Raw genomic sequence first — 19,309 nt, forward strand, 5'->3', positions numbered from 1 at the left:
GAAATCTGCTTCTCAACAACTGTATCAGCAAGATGTTAGCCAATTAAGAAACATCTACAATATTTACAAATCTATAATTACAGATAGATCTAAGGAGGGTGATGCAGTTGCTTGCGCTACTGTCATTGGATCCAGAACCATATTGTCAAGATATGACAATTCACTTTTTGCAGCAGAATCACGGGCAATATTAACATCTCTCAAATAAATAAATGCATAAATACCACATAATAATATCTGATTCCCTTTTCTGCCTTCATGCCACTATGAATATTTCATATCAAAATCCACTTTTACGAGAAATTATAATATTACACAAAGATCTTGCTATTTGCCAGTATGACATCGTCTGTTGTTGGTTACCCAGTCATGTCGGAATCACTGGTAAAATATGGCCGCTGCTGCTGCTAAAGCACCACTCAACTAATCTGTGACACCACTTCTAATTCCATACAGTGACTAAAAACCTGTAATTAGATGTTACATCAAAGATTTAATGCAAAAGAAGTGGGACTCCCAATTACGTATAAATAAATTACATGCAATAAATCGGTTACACCTATTTGGGTTGTCAATCCAGATTTGAAAAGAGATCATTCTGCAACGACGTCGTGTCGTATTGCCAATTCTCGTAATACACAGGAGTGTTTATTGAAAGGTGAGGCTCCTACATTCTACATTCCTTGTGATGAAATATTCACAGTCAAACATATACTGCTTACCTCTGTCGATTTTTCCATCTCAAGGGATATCAAATAAGCATTTTCAATGGTAATAGTTCTAATCTAAATATAGTTTTTTTTAAACAAATTGAACTTGATACAGTTTGAAATTATGTAGATGGTTAAATAACCCAGATGATTATTGGCTTTATCTTCAAAGGGGGTTGAAGTAGTGTAACATTATTTTCCCATTGTGAGGTTATGTAAGAACACATTATTCAATGTGCGACCCATCACCAGCAGCTGCAGGGATGGTGTAAATTCTGCTGGGGAACTTTGCAGGTAGCAGAAGCATCATAAGTTCCCATGGTCTCTAGTATAATGGGTTAACTTTGGATGCTGCAGATGATCTTTAGTCAATTTCTATATTGTATTATTGAATTATAATTTCTTCTCTTAAATCTTCTCAACTTATTTTAAAATTGAAGCTTGTATAATCTAGTTATTGTACTCTCCATCAATGATAGTTTATTATTCAATATTAATATAAGTCTCATCACAATATTGCTGTTAAATACTAACTCACTCACTTTAACCTTTGTCAGTAACGATATGGATGACATATTGCCGATATGACACCCACTCACCCACTCACCCACTCACCAGACGTTCTCAGGTGGGGGATTGACCTGTCGTCACCTTTTCATTTAACGTGTACAACCACCACGTGACACAAGAAGATTGCACAGTTCACTCCCATTTGTCGCATGCATGGTTGCTGTTTCATTACGTTTGTTCCTGGCGTTGATGTCTACAATGACTGTCATCATATTTTTCAGGATATACTTCACTATCTCCATTTGTCCACCCTGACAGGCCATATGCAGGATGTTGTTACCGTCATCATCGACAGGTGATGCATCAGCTTCTTCATTCACAAGTAAGCTGAATATATCGTGCTCACCTCGTCTTGCTGCCATCATCAAGGGTGTTCTGCTGCATTGACCTCGACTGTTTATGTCCACCTTGTCCTGCTCGAGCACACGGCTAACAACATCAAAATCTCCCCCCAGACAGGCCACATGGAGGATGTTGTCACCGGCATCATCAACTGGTGTCAGATCAGCTCCTTTTCTCACAAGTAAATCAAATACGTGTCCATGTCCCATGTATGCTGCTGCCATCAATGGAGTTCTCAAGGACTCGCCTGTACAGTTGATACCATGAGCATCATGTGAGATGATGTACTCGACAATCTTCACATTCCCACCATAACAGGCCAGTAGAAGAATGTTGTTTTTGTCACTGTCCACTTCTAAAGGAAGATCCCCTTTACTTACAAGTAAGTCAAACATTTGCTTTTCCCCTGCACGAGTTGCACACATCACTGGGGTTCTACCATACTGCCCTTTACTGTTGATGTCCACCATGTTGTTTGAGACAACATGTTTCACCATAGCCACATGCCGTCCATGACAGGCCCAGTGAAGGATATTGTTACCGAAACCATCAACCAGTTTCATTTCAGCTTTTTTCTTCTCGAGTAGGTCAACCACTTCTCTACGTCCCCTCCTTGCTGCCCACATCGCTGGTGTCATCCCGCCACAGCCTTTCTTGTTGATGTCCTCTAGACTATACTCCAGGATGTCCCTCACTCCCTGTAAATTCCCCTCCTTGCAGGCATTAATGAGAGGGGTGTCCTGAGCATCTGTAACGCAAAGGATTACAGCTGGTAATATGTATCACATATGTTACAAAGTCTCCACATGTTTTTCAACAGGTATATCATGTTATACATATGTTATATATAACCTATTGTATTTTTTTAATGTGAAGTATACACGGCATACGGCTTTTGAATTTCACGGGAGGTAACATGACAATGCCACATGTTGACATTCCTACTTTTCTCACGAGAAAGTATTCTTGAAATGACATAAACCCTGACGGACTACGTGTACTTACACGTTCCAGGGGAAACCACTACGACTTCCCTAGCATGACAAGTTACTGATTCACTAGACACTATAATCCTGAACTTAGCGTTTTGGCATACATTGGCATACGTTTAAATACATATCCGTGCAAGGATATCATCACTACTGCCTATGCATGTGAACAAAACGTTGAAATGTTGATCCAGACTATGGACCTGAACAGTGCCAAGACGGACAAGTGACTGTCTACAACAAACTATAAATTTACCTATGTATCTATTTTCAATAACTTTAAAATCACCTCTCAATGATCAAATAGGAGATAAACATACTGTGTTTCCAATGAAGAGCTAGGTAACCTGTAGATTTAACCCCGCTAAATGGAATCTTGAACCGAACTCGCAGCGTGAGGTTTTAAATGTTACATTTAGCGCGGTTAAACCTTCAGGTAACCTAGCTCTACATTATAAACACAGTATGTTTATCTCCATTCTACCATGATTAAATAACTCTTTGGTGATATATATTGAATGAAGTGTTTTGAGTCGGTTGACGATCTGAATTACGGAATCACTAACAACAGCCTGAAAGAAAATATGGCTCTGTATATACTCAAGCAGTTTGTTTACACTGTAACAGTTCACTCGAACACATGGCAGGCATATAAGCACGGCAACTTGGTAAGCTAACATGAGATAGGCATTCATAAAGAAAACAAAGCAAGCTCTGCAAGCATTTCTTTCTACTCCGCACGTCATCATTTTGACGTCATATCGCTCACTGTGACGCAAAATATATGACGTCACATTCGTTTGTGGAAAAGCACCAAATTCCAAGCACTCTGTTTCCAAAACGGAACACATTCTCTTTTTAGATTCCTGTCTTGTTTCCTGCACCAAATGTATTGCAACACATCCTTTGAATATTGTAGTAACCGCATCTGTGCATTTTGTAACTTGTAATTGTATACTGAACCGCAAAAGAAACGTCACCATGGATAGATATATGACAAACCTTATTTGTCCAAACACTGTAAACATACTTTGATTGAGACATATCAAAAAGATGAAACTTGGCAAAACTGATCATCAAGGTTGAAATTAAAGTGTCAAATATTCTTAAAGTGAAACACAACACTAGTCTTTGAGAAAATGGCATCACAAGTAAGTATCTCGTGTGTCCGCCATGTGCATTGATGGCTGCCGTGCATCGTCGATACATGGAATGGATGAGGCGGTTGATGAAGGTCAAAGGCACTTGAACCCACACTCTGAAGAACGCCTGACGCAGTTCAGTTGCTGTTGTCGGCCTTGGTCGGACGTCATTCAGTCGTCTTTGAATCTCGTCCCACAGGTGCTCAGGGGGATTTAAATCGGGACTGAGGGCAGGCCACTGCATGGTTCTAATGCCATTCTTCTGGAGGAAGTCTCTTGTTGCTCTCTCAATGTGGGCACGGGCGTTATCATGCTGAAATTCGTGGTTGCAGCGACGTGCCAAATGAGGTATGGCGTGTGGTCTCAAGACTTGATCAAAGTACCGAGCTGCTGTGACACCATTACCTCTCCCTGGACCGAGGTTCTGGAAGACCACAGGGCCGACCATCTGTGCAAGACCAATACCACCCCACAGAATGATGCTCGGACCACCCCACGAGTCTCCCTCAACAACACAAGCATCTGAATAACGTTTCCCAAGGCGTCGCCAGACTCTCTCTCTGTCACCTGCTGTTGAGATACAAGAACGGCTCTCGTCTGAGAAGAGGACGCTTCTCCACTGCTGGTGGCGCCAATGCTGGTAATGTGTTGCCTACTGGAGATGGTCCCGGCAAAGACGTGGTGTCAAAATGGGTCCTCGGTGTGGACTGTGAGAGTGGAGGTGTCTGCTCGTAAATCGTCGGCGCACGGTGTCCGCACTAATGTGTCGCTGGTGTGTCCCCATGGTCTGTCGAGCAGTTTCCACAGCAGTAACAAAGCGATCTTTAAGATGCTGTTGCACAATCTGACGATCCTAACGGCAGGTGGTGGCCCTTAGTCTTCCACTACGTGGTCGGTCATCTGTAGTGTTGATGGTCTGGTACTGTTGCTGGAGCCTGTATATGGTCCTTACGTGCCTGCATGCCAGGCGGTTTGTCCAGGTTACAATCGTCCAAGGGCTTGGTGTCGCTGATTTCTTGTCAATCTTGGTAGTGTAGTGTGATTGACCAATCAGAATCGAGAAATCGAGAATGATGATTAACACTTGTAATAGTCACAAGGTCAGTAACAACTTCGGAATTCTTTCTCGTCACGTTTTACATGTCGGTCATTTTAAAGCCTTGTATTTAATGCAAATGTATTACGATGCGCTATCACTGTGACCGACTTACTGGGGTAAATCTTTTAAAGAGACCATTCTCATCTAATGATATAACTTAATGTATTTGTTGTAAACAAACTAGGAAAGGTGTTCCTGTAGAGCAAGGAACATACATACGCTCATGTAACATCTCTGTGTGATGAACTAAAAAATATAGCATTCCACGTTACAATTGGCTTTACTACATCCCTCGGGGTATAAAATAGAGATATGAAAATTTCATATGAATAAATAAAATATCGGTTGACCTACAATATTGGCGTAAAGATGCCTCTACACACATAAAAGTTAATGAGACGAGGTGAAATGTAGTGCTAGACATCTATGTAAAAATTGGGATAGGACATTTAGCCAGTAGGCATCCCCATGGGCCCCTTTCATACGGTTCATACTCCACTGAGCTCACGCAAATTCTTAAGTTCATTGTCAATAACACCAACACCAAAAACACTGTGAGTATGTGAACACATGCTGTTTAATGTTCCAGTCGGCAAAACTACAGTAATAATAGGACAGCCTGTAGATGATAAAGTCTAGTGGAGATAACAGTGCATGGCATCTGAGTCCGATGACACATGTAGTCGGATGTTATGACAAACGAGAAGAACGGGTGTTCCTCTAAGAGCTTGAATACCCCACATGATACTACATGGACAGAACCACAACATAGGTAAAAGAGGTTTATTAGATTACGGAAGTCACGAAGTTATGTACTATGCTGGCTATTCTGTCATAATACCATTGATTGTCACTGACATTGTTCAAGTACTCTGAAAATGTTTGTCAAACTTTTTTGAAATATTGATATCAGAGTCATCTTAGAAAGTCATGTTCCCATATAAATCTGACTGAAAACAGCAAATCATGTCAACAGACACTCAGGAACACAAACAGCATCACTTGAATTTGGAATCTAGAAGCTGGGATATGTTCACAAGAGTACTTTTGAAAACTTTATAAATCTAAACATGTCACATATACACCAGGCCATTTCGCGTCAAACGGATTGGCAGTAATTTCCAGCTTCAGGGAGAATCGCCACATGGAATCTGATTCATTACAGATGCCATTTGGAATTTACATATGCTTACAAAACAACCGCATGGGGAATTGTTCCTTTGTGTTTCTACAAATACAATTAATAGTCTTGGTAATTCATGAATTTTGAAAAAATGAAGTCAAATAAAACCATACCAGACAAAGCTATAATAAAGCTCACCTACATTTCTAGCTATTGGTTTAAACGTTACTGTTGGGACTGCTATTATTAAAATATTTACTGCATAACAAGTGAGGAAGAACAAACAATAAAATTTAATGATGACAGAATATGTCATCTTTAAGAGAAACATAAAGCCCAGAGAGCAGTGGGTTTGTTTAACTGGAACATCACCCAAAAGTCAAGGTATGCTAAATTATATAACATTTTGTCAAATTTGGCATGTAATGACAATAAATAGATTTCACAATATGGCTGACATGGTTTAAAAGTCAAATCAAAGTCAAAATAAAAATCACTACTCAAATTCCAAGTTTCATTAAAAAAATGACCTAGTTATCTCTATAAATATCATTTTGATTTTGGCTGCCGGTTTCACATCTCTTGAATCAGGGAGCCGTGGGAACAAGTATGTGAATGTTCTGCTTTGCCTAGGCTATAGGACACATGACGTACGCCGACCACACAGGCCATGACATAAGTTCACTTGACTTCAGCCAGATGACCTACAAAAAACATAAACATACTTGCAACAGTGCTCTTACCTTCACCAGGGTTAAGCATCCTTCTGGACTCCATGTCACTCGATTCTGAAAATGAGAAACGGTGTGTTAGAAAATAGGATATTCTACCTAAAGACCATATTTTGAACAAAAACAAAAATAATTGACACAGTCTGTCTTTGGATACATAATATGTTGCCGTTTTTCCGTTGAAAATGCATTTGTTCGATAACTTTCAGTCCTACATTGTCCGTCTCTCAGTAATCCTTCACATTTATATATCTGCAAATAAAGGTCCTAGAGTAAGTATTCACCAAGTGTATTCAACTTATAGTGAATAAATATGCATGTATTCATGAATAAGTTTGGTTATACACCGCATTAAACAGTACTTCAGTTATAACGCAGTATGCTTAGTGGGAGAAAGGTAGGAATGATGCAAGAGAGAATAACCTTGAGTGTAATTTGGCCTTTGACAATACCTCATCTATGAAACATAGGCAAACCAAATATACTTAAATATAAGAGTAACTGGAGATTTAGAATAATTTTTGGGGCAGTCGGATAGCCTAGTGGACAAAGCGTTCCCTTGTCACGCCGAAGACCTGGGTTCGATTCCCGACATGCGTACAATGTGTAAAGCCCATTTGTAGTGTCCCCCGCCGTGATATTGCTGGAATTAATATTGCTAAAAGCGGCGTAAAACCATACCCTCTCACTCTCTCTCTCTAGCATAATTATGATTCTGTTAAATGGATGGCAAAATTAAAAGGTGTGCAAATAAAATACCCCCATCTATAAAACCATAACACAGATACATAAACACAGATTTTCATCATGCAACTGGTACTCTGCATTAGATCTGTCAATAACAGATTCAGACATATAATAATTAATGTGAAAGGTCAATCCATGATGATCCACCTACAACACGTTGGATTTTTTCCAAGGCCATATGGCCATTATTTTGGACCAACTGTACTGACAAAAGAACGTTTTATGGATGATCCTGACCTAACTCAAATGTTATCTTACAGACTGAAACGAAAGCTGATGAAGCCATTCCTAGAAAAAATACTTCCGTTGCCATCCTATTGTTCATAATTTAAATAGTGTAAAAATAAATTATGCCAAGACTCGACGAACTTTTAAACGCCAGACTTTGGAAAAATGTGTTTCAAGAATATATTCACGCACGCCTGTGTCAAAGGTATGGAACATGATCTAAAAATTAAAAGGCAAAGATTCTTAATCTAGTATTCATCTTCTTAAAGATCAAAATAAGCTTTTGACTGAAACATCTGAGATTGCAAATATATTGGGTGAAACGTAAGCTGAACATTCATCTTCTTCTCATCATAATCCAAAGTTTCAACAAGAGAGGGAAAAAGTTAATTTTAATTCTGACAATGGCGAATTTTTCTAATGAGTTTTTTTACATGAACCACACACTGCCTTAGCACTAGCTCATGATACTGCAACTGGTGCTGATATCTATTATCAGCTCTTAAAAACACTTGCCTGAATCTTGGTTGAAACGCGTCTGTTTAGTATTTGATTATATTTGGACAACTGGACATTTTCTTCTGTCGTGGAGAAATGCCATAGTTGTAAAGATACCAAAGCCTGGCAGGGTTCATACAGATCCATCAAATTAACGACCTATGTCGTAAACTAGCTGTGTTTGTAAAACCAAGACGTGCATGGTTATTAATTGACTAGTTTGGTTTCTTTAAAAACAAACAATCTAATCAGTGATATCCAATGCGGTTTCGGTAAAACATGAAGGGAAACTTCCCATTTGGTTCTTTTAGAATCATCCTTAAAAATGCTAGTGATATAATAACATGCTGCATATATCAGTTTTGATCACAGGCCAAGATCGATTGTAAACATTTCTGTCAAAAATATATACTCCATAACGACCAAAAGTATTTTCAGATGGCACTCCATTTACGATTGTTAAAGAAGCCATTTTTTTATCAATTTACGATCGCCATCGGACGTTTTTGACATACATTAAATGTCTAAATACAAAATGCCTAAATGCCCTAGATTTGTTGAAAGTCATCTCAAATTCAAAGTGGGGAGAGGTTTTGACAACTCTCCTTCACTAAAGATCATTAATCCACTCTAAATTGGACTATGGCTCCATTGTGTATGCTGGAGCTTGCAAGAGTAATATAACAAAACTAGATTCAATCGACCACCATCAAGGACTAAGACTCCGTTTTGGTGCCTTTCGAACTCCTCCTGTTGACAGCCTCTATGTCGTGGCTGATGAGCCTTCTTTGAAACAACGCCGATCTCTTCAATATATACTACTCAAAGTTTGATATCGATCGTAGATATTTTTCTGAATAAAAAAACAAAATAACTGCATAACTGGCAATATTGTGTTCAAGTGAAATCAAAAACGTCTCCAACACACGTGCACGTGCATTTCATGCCATGGGAAATGCGTTTCACATCACAGTTCATGCTTTTGCTACCATTGCACGATTTCCAATCAGGCAACGGTGTCTGATTCATTCTGAAACTGTAAACTCAATTGAGTGTTTACACTACGTTTATCTACGCAATGCCCCCTCAACGTGTAAGGCGTCGCTGACGACAGAACAACTGGGCAGATGTATTGGAATGCTTGATGCTGGCTATTCACAACGTGACGTTGCCAATGCACTAAACGTCAGCCAGAGCGTTGTAAGCAGGGCCTGGTCCCGACAGCAAAATTTTGGTACAGCAGCACACCGACATGGGGGTGGTCGCCAGAGGTCGGCAACCCAACGCCAAGATCATTTTGTGGCTCTTCAGGCACGACGTCATCCCTTCTGGACAGCAACCAGCCTACGTAACGACCTCCTGAACGCCTCGGGGGTGAATGTGTCCACTCAGACGATACGGAATCGTCTTCACAATGCAGGTCTCTACTCGAGAAGGGCATGTGTCCGAATCCCCCTGACTGTTCGACACCGGCGGGAGCGATTGGAATGGGCTGAAGATCATGTCACTTGGACACGGAGCGATTGGGTTCCAGTTCTGTTCACCGATGAGTCCAGGTATTGTTTGGACTTTACAGACAGGAGGCAGCGGGTGTGGCGACGACAACGTGAACGTTTCCATGATGCCAACATCAGTGAACATGACCGTTATGGTGGTGGTTCCATCATGGTCTGGGGTGGAATCAACAGAGATGGAAGGACAGATCTTCATGTCCTGGAAAGAGGAACAATGACGGAGGTGAGGTACCGGGATGAGATCCTCGATGTATACGTCAGACCCTACGCTGGTGCTGTTGGCCCTGAGTTCATCCTGATGGATGATAACGCCCGTCCTCATCGCGCCAGGGTGGTTGAGCAGTACCTTGAGAAGGAGACAATTGTCCGCATGGATTGGCCAGCGCGCTCGCCGGACTTGAACCCGATTGAGCATGTCTGGAACATGCTGCAGGTTGCCCTTTCACGCCGTAGAGCACAACCCACGTCTTTGGCAGAGCTCGGACATGCCCTCGTGGAAGAGTGGAACAACCTTCCCATTGGGAACATCCGGGTGCTTATTGACAGCATATCTCGAAGTTGTCAGGCCGTCATTGATGCAAGGGGAGGTCATACTCGATATTGACACTTCATCGACTAAGTGTAATGATGGACTATCCCTCATAACTGTATAATTCTTTCTCTTGTTTGCTGTTAACATTTTTTAATGAAATGCCTTTTGGTGTTTGCAGATTTCATACATTCCATATTGATACAAGTTCATGCCGTTCATGAATTTTCATTCATAACATGATTAAACACGTTTCTGAGTCAGAGTCATGTCTTTTGTTATGTTTGTGGTAACTTACACACGTATCACCTACTGATCCTTATCAAATTTTGAGTAGTATATAATTACATTACACTCCAACCCTTCTGATCCTGCGTATGACTCCGTTGTTCATCCCCTCTTTAAAGAACTGTTTCAGAAAAAAAAACAAAGCTGGTTCCTCCACTTGGATATTTCTCTATATAAACTCATCATAATGCCGATTGCTACCTGAAGTCGATGTGATGCATAAGCAGCTGTCGCTCATGAAGACCGAAATGCATGCATTGTCCGTGGCATTGTCCGTCAACTGTGACCCTGTCATTACTTGACAACCACGCCAAGACTTGAGCACAAGCCACCGGACGTTTACACGCAAATCAGAGCCAATGCCGTATTGGTCCACTTTACCGCAATCTACCGCCTGCAGGATCGTTTCAGCAAGACCAACAGCAACAGATGGTGGGAGGCACAATGGACGATCAAGAGAGACACATTCTTCTCCAACATTCATAGAATAGGTTCCGAACTGCCAAAGAGACAGCTGCAAAATGATCTGTTTTGACATATCCAAACACTACAAAATACAACAGTTTTCCTTTTAGGAGGAGGACTACTCTCATATCTGACTTCTATAGTTGTTCCCAAAGAGAGGATGAAGACGTCACAGCGTGTAGGCTTGATAATATTCCAGAGGAAGAACAGCATGAGATGTTGAGTGCCCGTTCATGTATGTGGGGTGGAATCAAGCCTGGATTGAAGGGTGATGCTGCTCATGAGTTTAAGGTCATCGCTAAATTCGATGACTTACGACTTCGCTTGAAGGAGAAAGAGTTTGACGTAAAGAAAGACACAAAGAGACCTATAACCTAAAAACGAGAGTTTGAAATACTGTATCTAACAAAATATCACAATATTAAAGAAATTGCAGTTACGTTTGCCTTTAATCAGATCTACCTCAATGACCCTAGTAAAGTGTGGAATATATCCAGTCGTTTAGTTATTATACAATTTAGGTTTCTAATTTTCTATATGGGTTTTTGTAAAACGTCCAAGACTTACATCACTGGGCTTTCCTCTATCCTCAAGATGATATCCCATGATATCACTGATAGCTGTGTTGAAACACATTTACTCACTCATTAACAATTGTCAAATTAATAAATGTGCCATAAAGCAAAGAAATTCATATCTTGTTAGTATTTTATTCTGTGTTTGTATGTGTGATCACTAGTATCCTTTTAACATTGTTTTTATACTTACGCCGTTGAGATCTGAAAAAGAATGGCAAGTAACATTAGCAATAAGTCAATTAAAACGCATCCTGACATAATCATTATATAATACTGTTTTCTGTAACGCATGACTTGATTGTTGTAATGATTACTGCCTATTACGACACAGCTGACAATAAATGATTGTTTTCTGTGTTTGTTTTGCAGAGGATAGCAGTTACAAGTTGTACAAGATAATCTCACCCCTATGGAATCTCATGCTTAATTCAGTCAAACATGCCTAGTATGAGCTGTAAGTATATATTGTCAATTCAATAAGTTAACAAACTAGGGAAGCAACATACACCATGTGCACACACTAAAAGTCATGGTTTATGGTCTAAAGCAGTAGAACCTATTTATGTCATCATTAAAAGGCAACTTCTTGGCTAATCTTGTTTGAATGGAAAAAAATCATACTTTCTTCGCCGTCTGTACATAGTCACAGTGATGATGATGATGATGATGATGATGATGAGTATGGCGAAAATGGGTGCAAGTAACGCGCCCAGTGGTGTTGACTTCTGCATTTCTGTAAAATAATACATTTTCTCGGTAATGCTAAATTATGCTGGATTTGAGAAAGTGTTACCACACTTAAGTGAGCATCTTGAACATTGCGACTTTAACCTTAGATAACGTGACATATGACATGTAACACTGCATGCCCAGTTACAACTTAACGAAAATGTAACATACAATCAGCTTATTTCATCATACAGGCAACAGGTTCATGTAGTACCTGGCTTATTAACAAAATGGTGATTCAATAACCCGAGGTAAAACATCCAGTTAAAGTTGAAGCAGAATTAACGTACATAATAACAACAAAGAAGAATGTATATAGCACATACTGACAAGTTTATGATGTCAGAAATTTTCTAGTTAATCATTATTGAAATTTCTGTTGAAAATATATATCATATAGTGTGCATATTAACAGAAAGCGTGACTGATGTTCTATTATATTTCCTACCAACAGGACAAACAAACATAGCTGTACATTGACAGCATACCATGGGTTTCATTTTAATAAATTAGGTCATTGTATGCTCACTTTCTTTAAATTACTAACAATTACTGACAATAACTAAAGCTTGGAATAGTGACAAAGATATTTGCCAGCTTTTACTAAAACAGTTTCTTGTTTTATGTAATTTCATGTAGTGTTTTTTCAAATGATCTCTGGCCAGAAATTACAGAAATCTAAGGTTTGCCTTACTACATTCCCTAACTGATCAAGTATGCATGATAATAATCATGTTAATTGTTTATACCTTTCTTTCCATGATTCAATCAGCATGCATGACAGGCCATGCCGGGTGTTATGGTGTTATATAAAACACATGATGAGATACAGAGTGGTTGCTTTAAGGTATTCATACTGTTGTTGACTTTCACACGCACGGCTTTTGCTTGAAAAGGCTAAATATTTAATGAAGGTAGAGAAAACCTCGTTTTAACCAATCAGAATCATTCATGGTAGACAATGTGTAATCAAACGTAACATTGCCGAACTGTTGACAAAGCGTCACCGTTTGACTATCAAACAGGTCTCTTGTACTTAGGAACGACAGAAACCTAAGATTGTTAGTTCGATTCCCGGTTTGCTCCCATTATTTTTCAGGTTTGTCTGTACCATACCCGTGCTCGGGGATTTCACCAAAGTGGTAAGTGTTAGAGATCTGCGTCACTTATGGCTTTCCTCCCGCATTAAACCATATTATAACTGGAATCCATATTATTTAGTCTCTGTTTAGCCTTCTTATCCAAAGATTTAGTGAAGCAGGAAGCTCCATGGTTACCTGGCGGCAGGAGATGAAACTGAAGCAAGATGCCCATGGTATAAACGTGGATAACTGGTAAAAAATAGTTAAGCATGTCCACTCCTACCGGAAGCACCTGCCACTCTCACAAAACAATTAAGTGTTTGCCTTTTGCTTGACTCTGTATAGTAGTACTCCTGGCATGCGAAGTAACCCATAAACCCATTATACCCACTTGCTGATGGATGCAATTAGCTTTTTTGTTTACCTGTTTCAATGTTTTCCTGTTTCAAACCTACTCCGAAATTTCATCTTTCGATCTTAGTTTTTCAGTATATATAAACTGAAGCGAAATGAAAAAATGCGACGACAATATTTTGTGTTTGACTCAATCCTGCATATAACCTACTGAATACACAAATACACGATATGTATAATGCAGTGTGCTACCTCTTGCTTTAGTATCTCGCTTGTTGCTAATGACTCACGTCACGTAATCCCAATCTCAAGCAGAATACCCAGAAATAGCGATGTTAAAAACGAGACTAGGGGTATTGTATGAAAGAAGTTGACATGACAACACCAAGCTACCGTTTAATAAAGTCTGAACAGATTGACGCTTCAGAAGGCGCAGATTGTGGGACAGGACCTGGAAGAATGCCATCTCTGGGTGTGAATGACAGACAGACGACACTTCTTGCCACGTTACCTCCTGACTGGTCTGCTAAGCTTGCCGTAAAGGCTGAAAGACAGGGATCATCAGAGGTGTCCGAATGGACGATCCCAAGTTCTCGTCGAGGGTAATGGTTTTGGGAAGCGTGAGTTACTCCGTTACTGACAACAACCGGAAAGTTGGATTCGCGAAAGTAAAGTGACATTTTACAAGACGGCATCCTTGATATCGCCCTTGATATCAAATATCGCCCAAAGTGAAAATCCCTACCAACCTCAACAAGATAACACCCTATTCACACCTCGCAATTCAGCCGTACCTGGCTTGACAGCAAACACATTGACTTTGACCATGAACTTAAACATCTGCAGTATGTCTTCACCAACCTCAACAAGTAACATCTCATCAGGACTTCAAAAAAGAAAACTCTCAGAAGCTATAGAAATCTGCCGTCACAAACAGAGATCAAGGGTTTTACATCTCGTCACCCTATGAAATTAGGATCCAATCAGCTTGGCATCACTGTTTAATCTTTTTAATCCTTATCCTTACTGTACATATGGCTTCTTTACCTGTGTGCTTCATTACCCGTGTGTTATTTGTTATTCTTACTGTACATTTGGCTTCATCCAATTATCTGTATGCTACTTGTTATCTATTGCCTGTTGTTGTCATATACCTTTTTTTAAAAGAGGCTGCTTAATCAAACCTAAAGCAATTCATTTGTCCATAATGCAAGATAATGATCAATATGAACCTTCGATCATGCGAATATACAGAAACTAGAAACGATGTTTGCTTATTAACTCCAGTAAACACTCACTGGAGCGTGACATCATAAATCAGGTATTATGTCATGGACGAATAAGTGTGTACATGTTACCTTAAATGCCAAATACAAAATTACATTATTCGTTCGACGTACCTTTGTGTATCTCACAATAATCTCCTGAATAGTTCACTTCACATTCTGTGCAAGCTCCACCGTATACACCACAGGTCCTGTTGAGACAGTTCCTGCTGCACCGGTTATCACACCGCTCACCATGCCACCCATCAGTGCATCCTCCCGAACACCTTCCGGTCAGTTTGTGACAGTGGACTGACTTGTTCATGGAAAAGGGGGCACAGTTAGGGTTGCACGTTTCATCACAGGTCACGCCATGTTTACCCAGGGGACACTCCTCACCATTTCCTTGGATTGTTGAAAATGAGAAATAATCATATTGATTAAACTGTTGGCACTTTCTTACTTTCGTGCAATAACACGACTTGTTGTATCCTCCCCCCCCCCCCCCCCCCCCCCCCCCTCGCCCAAAATAACATCAAAGGCAAGCATATGAACAACGAGAATGTTTTGTTTAGCATGATGCAATGTTTGAATGTACATATCACTGTATATGGGCCTATGACTTACGTACTGAAGATCACACTTGACTTGAGCTGATGCGTGCACATTCACTCAAAAAGAGGGGAACTTCATAGTATTTTATTCAAATAATTTACATTCTTATATTGAACCTGTTGTTATATTTATATTTATTACAATTATATTAATATCAAATTTATGTATATGCATTAATTAACACGAACAAAGAAAACAGGCAACTTAATCTTCATATTCTCACTCAATTGAAGATGAATACAGCTTTTATGCATTTTAAGTTTTTGTAATATTACTATCTACATATCTCTGTAAGAACATGGTTGAAAATGCATCATCAATCACTTTGGGTCACAAAGATAAGTATATAAGTATGACGTAAAAGTAATTTCAATAGAGTTTATTCGATGGTCCTACAATGTACGGCTAACAAAAGCGACAAAACCCTTTCAATATCCAGGAGAAATATCTCTTAAAATCACAGCTGATTGTATGATTCCGACTATATCATGAGCATGTGCTTATGAATAATTATCAAACAGTGAATATGTTAACTCGACATTATAAAATTCTAAGGTATATTCTCTAGTTTAACAAAGCTCTGTGCATGTGGCACGCTGAACCAGACCGATACATGCATGGTTACCTTAATGTGTGTGACACAAATATAGGGGAAGAAATGTACACCTCTACCAGCTTTGTTTATCAGTCGGCGCCTTCCCACGTCAGGGTGCTATGTTGGAGGCTCATTCTGAGAGTCTCACTAGGAAACAGCCCTGCATAAAAACTCACTCACTGACAACATATTTCGCGATGCCTGCGTATCCTAGTCAGTAGCATGTTGCCTAAAAGGGCATGGGCTCGGCTCGTCCCAGAATTACACGCGCGGTAAAGAAACACCTCTGGTGACTTAAACCTTAGGTGGTCGTTTAAATGAAAAGCCACAGGAAACGAGGAGAAAAACTTCAACACTTCAACTTCCTCTGATAAAAAACCGCGGGTAAGGGGGTGGGCCGCATGGTTAGCAACATGCATACTCCTACTTGCGATAATAGGATATTGACAATGGCGACTGCTCTAGTATACTTGTGCTATAATCAAAAGCACAAATTTGGCAAACGAACATCGGTAATACTTACATTCACCTGGAATGAAGTCAAACGGTTAAATTAAACTTTCCGCAATTCACAACCACTTGATTTAGTGGTCCATTTACCCTCCCGTAACCATCGTGTCAACTCGGGGAGTTCCGTGGAAATGTTCGCGTATATCTAAATGAAGTTTGGTTCTATTGTCGGCTCATTACAATGGCTGGACTGGTCCGAAGTTGAACTATCCATGTACATAGTCGGGCAACCGAACACTAATCAAAGACAGGCCGAACTTGTAGTTAGGAGGTGATGCACGCAGGGCCAAGGCCGCTCATTAGCTCAGAATTAACATCTCATTATCCCTTTTTATTGATTTCTTAAATGCAACTGAAACCCGGTCGCGTTGGTAACCAATGTGCAACCCATTGAGCATCCTTGGCATGCGTTCTCAAAGGTGTAATTGCAAAGGCCTTCTCGACAGCAGTGTCAGTGTACCAAAAGCAGGGCATAGTTTGGTTTATTAAAGCAGCTTCTCAGTCTGTAGACATCCGACTCAGCTAAAGTGAATTAATAAAAGTTTAGGATACCAAGCTATGTGCCTTTCGTAGGCAAATTGAGTCAAATATTGTTGATTCAAGACACGATTATAACATGCCTTAGCTTTAAGAACTAGACAGTATGTCTGCTTTTGATCATACAGTAATCACGCACATGGACCGTGGCGTCATATATCATGTATTACTAGTGTTTGATGGACGAATAAGTGTGTACATGTTACCTTAAATGCCAAATACAAAATTATATTTTTCGGTCCACGTACCGAGTGTCTCACAATAATCCCCTGAATAGTTCGCTCTACATGCTGTGCAAGTTCCAGCGTATACATCACAGACCCCGTTGAGGCAGTTCTTGCTGCACTTCCTGTTACACCGGTCACCATGCCAGCCGCTCTTGCATCCTTCAGAACACTTTGCCGTCAGCTTGTGACAGTGGACTGACTTGTCAGTGGGAGAAAGGGCGCAGTTATGGCTGCACACTTCCTCACAGGTTTCACCATATTTACCCAAGGGGCACACCTCATCATTTCCTTGAATTGCTGAAACTGAAAGATAATCACGATGATGAAAGTGTTGGCGCTTTCGTGATCTTTCATTTGGGTTTTATTACATTTAGTATATGAACACTGAGTACAATAACATGGCTATCTGTATTCAAGACAATAGTGCCTCACTGCAGTGTAGCTCACATAGACATTTAGTCAACAATACAGCCATGTGTATTCAAATGATTAAAATAAGCATATGAACAAGTGACAAAAATCTAATGTTTTGAGCAAAATATTATTTCATAATATTTCATATTAAGGAAATCCATATATTTCAAACTTCAAATCCCCCAGTGTGGCAATTTCAGAGACATATATGCATTCTGAAAGAAATTAAGAGCATGGTCAAATTGTAGTCTTTGGTCATAAATATTTTTTTTTCAATATGGCCGTGGTGGCAGACTTATAGAAAATCGAATTGAAACCTAGAAAACGCTAACAAACTCACAACGGATAAGTATTCCTTACACACCTGTGCCTACTCCACGGTGATGACCTGAGGTCAGATTATGACGGACTACTTTCCTGATCGTAAGACATTGGCAAGTTGCTTCAGTCGAATGTCCACATACGTCTGTGTTGGAACGTAATGGTTTTAGACTGTTGAGCCCCCTGTAGATATATTCCCGTGTTATGGGATTCGGACGCTTAAAGGGCAAGTTCACACGGAAATGAACCTTTTCTTCTTGTACTTTTTCCACATTAAAAGTGTTAACATAGAAGTGTCATAGACAAAAATATAAAAATATCATATTTAATTAACATATTTTTTGCACTAAAACGATTTATATTTTTCACATTTACCAAGTGTTCTATTTCCATAACAAAAACACCATGGCTTATGTCCCTTGCAATATGACGTCATTGGTGCCAATTGATAAACATTATGACGTCATCATGCTTTGTTAGAGCCGCTTCACGTGGTGTAGGTATAGTTTTGTGATTCTAGCATCTCAGATGCCAGCCAGAATTGTGTTATGCTGAGTCACCACTGCGCCGGAGTGTGTCGTAGACCATGTTGTTTTACCGCAAACCGGTCCTTGATATCTTTTGCGTTGAGAATAGACAGGGACCCAGTTGAATTGGCACCAATTACGTCATAATCTAAGGGGGATAACTCAGGCCTATTTCGCTCGTAAAACGAAGGCCTCATAACGGCATATCACTTTCACACTATTGTGAGCTTCCTACTTTCACTGTGAAAAAAAATGAGTGTATATTTTCAAACACAGATACTAACTAATTCTAAAATTGCGTTTTGTTTAGAAAAAGAAAGAAAGTGATTTTTGCGTGTACACTTCCCCTTTAAGAAAAATTCGCTAATTACAAGAGCCGTAAAACATTTCATTCACTTATCAAAGACAGCTTTATCTAAACATCAAGCCATCATCTGAGTATTTACAATGTCTGCTGACACCACAACGTTCGATAAACATGGCCGTCTGAAAACATATGATCCGACGATATATATGTCTCTCCTCTTCAATCTCACCTAGAATCGTTATGAATGTTTTGGAAAATACGAAAACACGAACG

At 39.8% G+C, this 19,309-nt stretch overlaps 1 protein-coding gene across 1 annotated transcript; it reads right to left on the bottom strand.

Annotated features, from left to right (window-relative positions):
- Nucleotides 1–1,369: 1,369 nt before the first annotated feature.
- On the bottom strand, nt 1,370–2,356 carry LOC139447489 (inversin-like). The gene has a single exon (XM_071228883.1). It carries the CDS (start codon nt 2,258–2,260, stop codon nt 1,370–1,372), a length of 891 nt encoding a protein of 296 aa, XP_071084984.1. The 5' UTR covers nt 2,261–2,356.
- Between the last annotated feature and the right edge of the window lie 16,953 nt (nt 2,357–19,309).

The sequence above is a fragment of the Haliotis cracherodii genome, unplaced genomic scaffold (genome assembly GCF_022045235.1).
Source record: "Haliotis cracherodii isolate W230 unplaced genomic scaffold, xgHalCrac1.p SCAF_7, whole genome shotgun sequence".
Lineage (NCBI taxonomy): Eukaryota > Metazoa > Mollusca > Gastropoda > Lepetellida > Haliotidae > Haliotis > Haliotis cracherodii.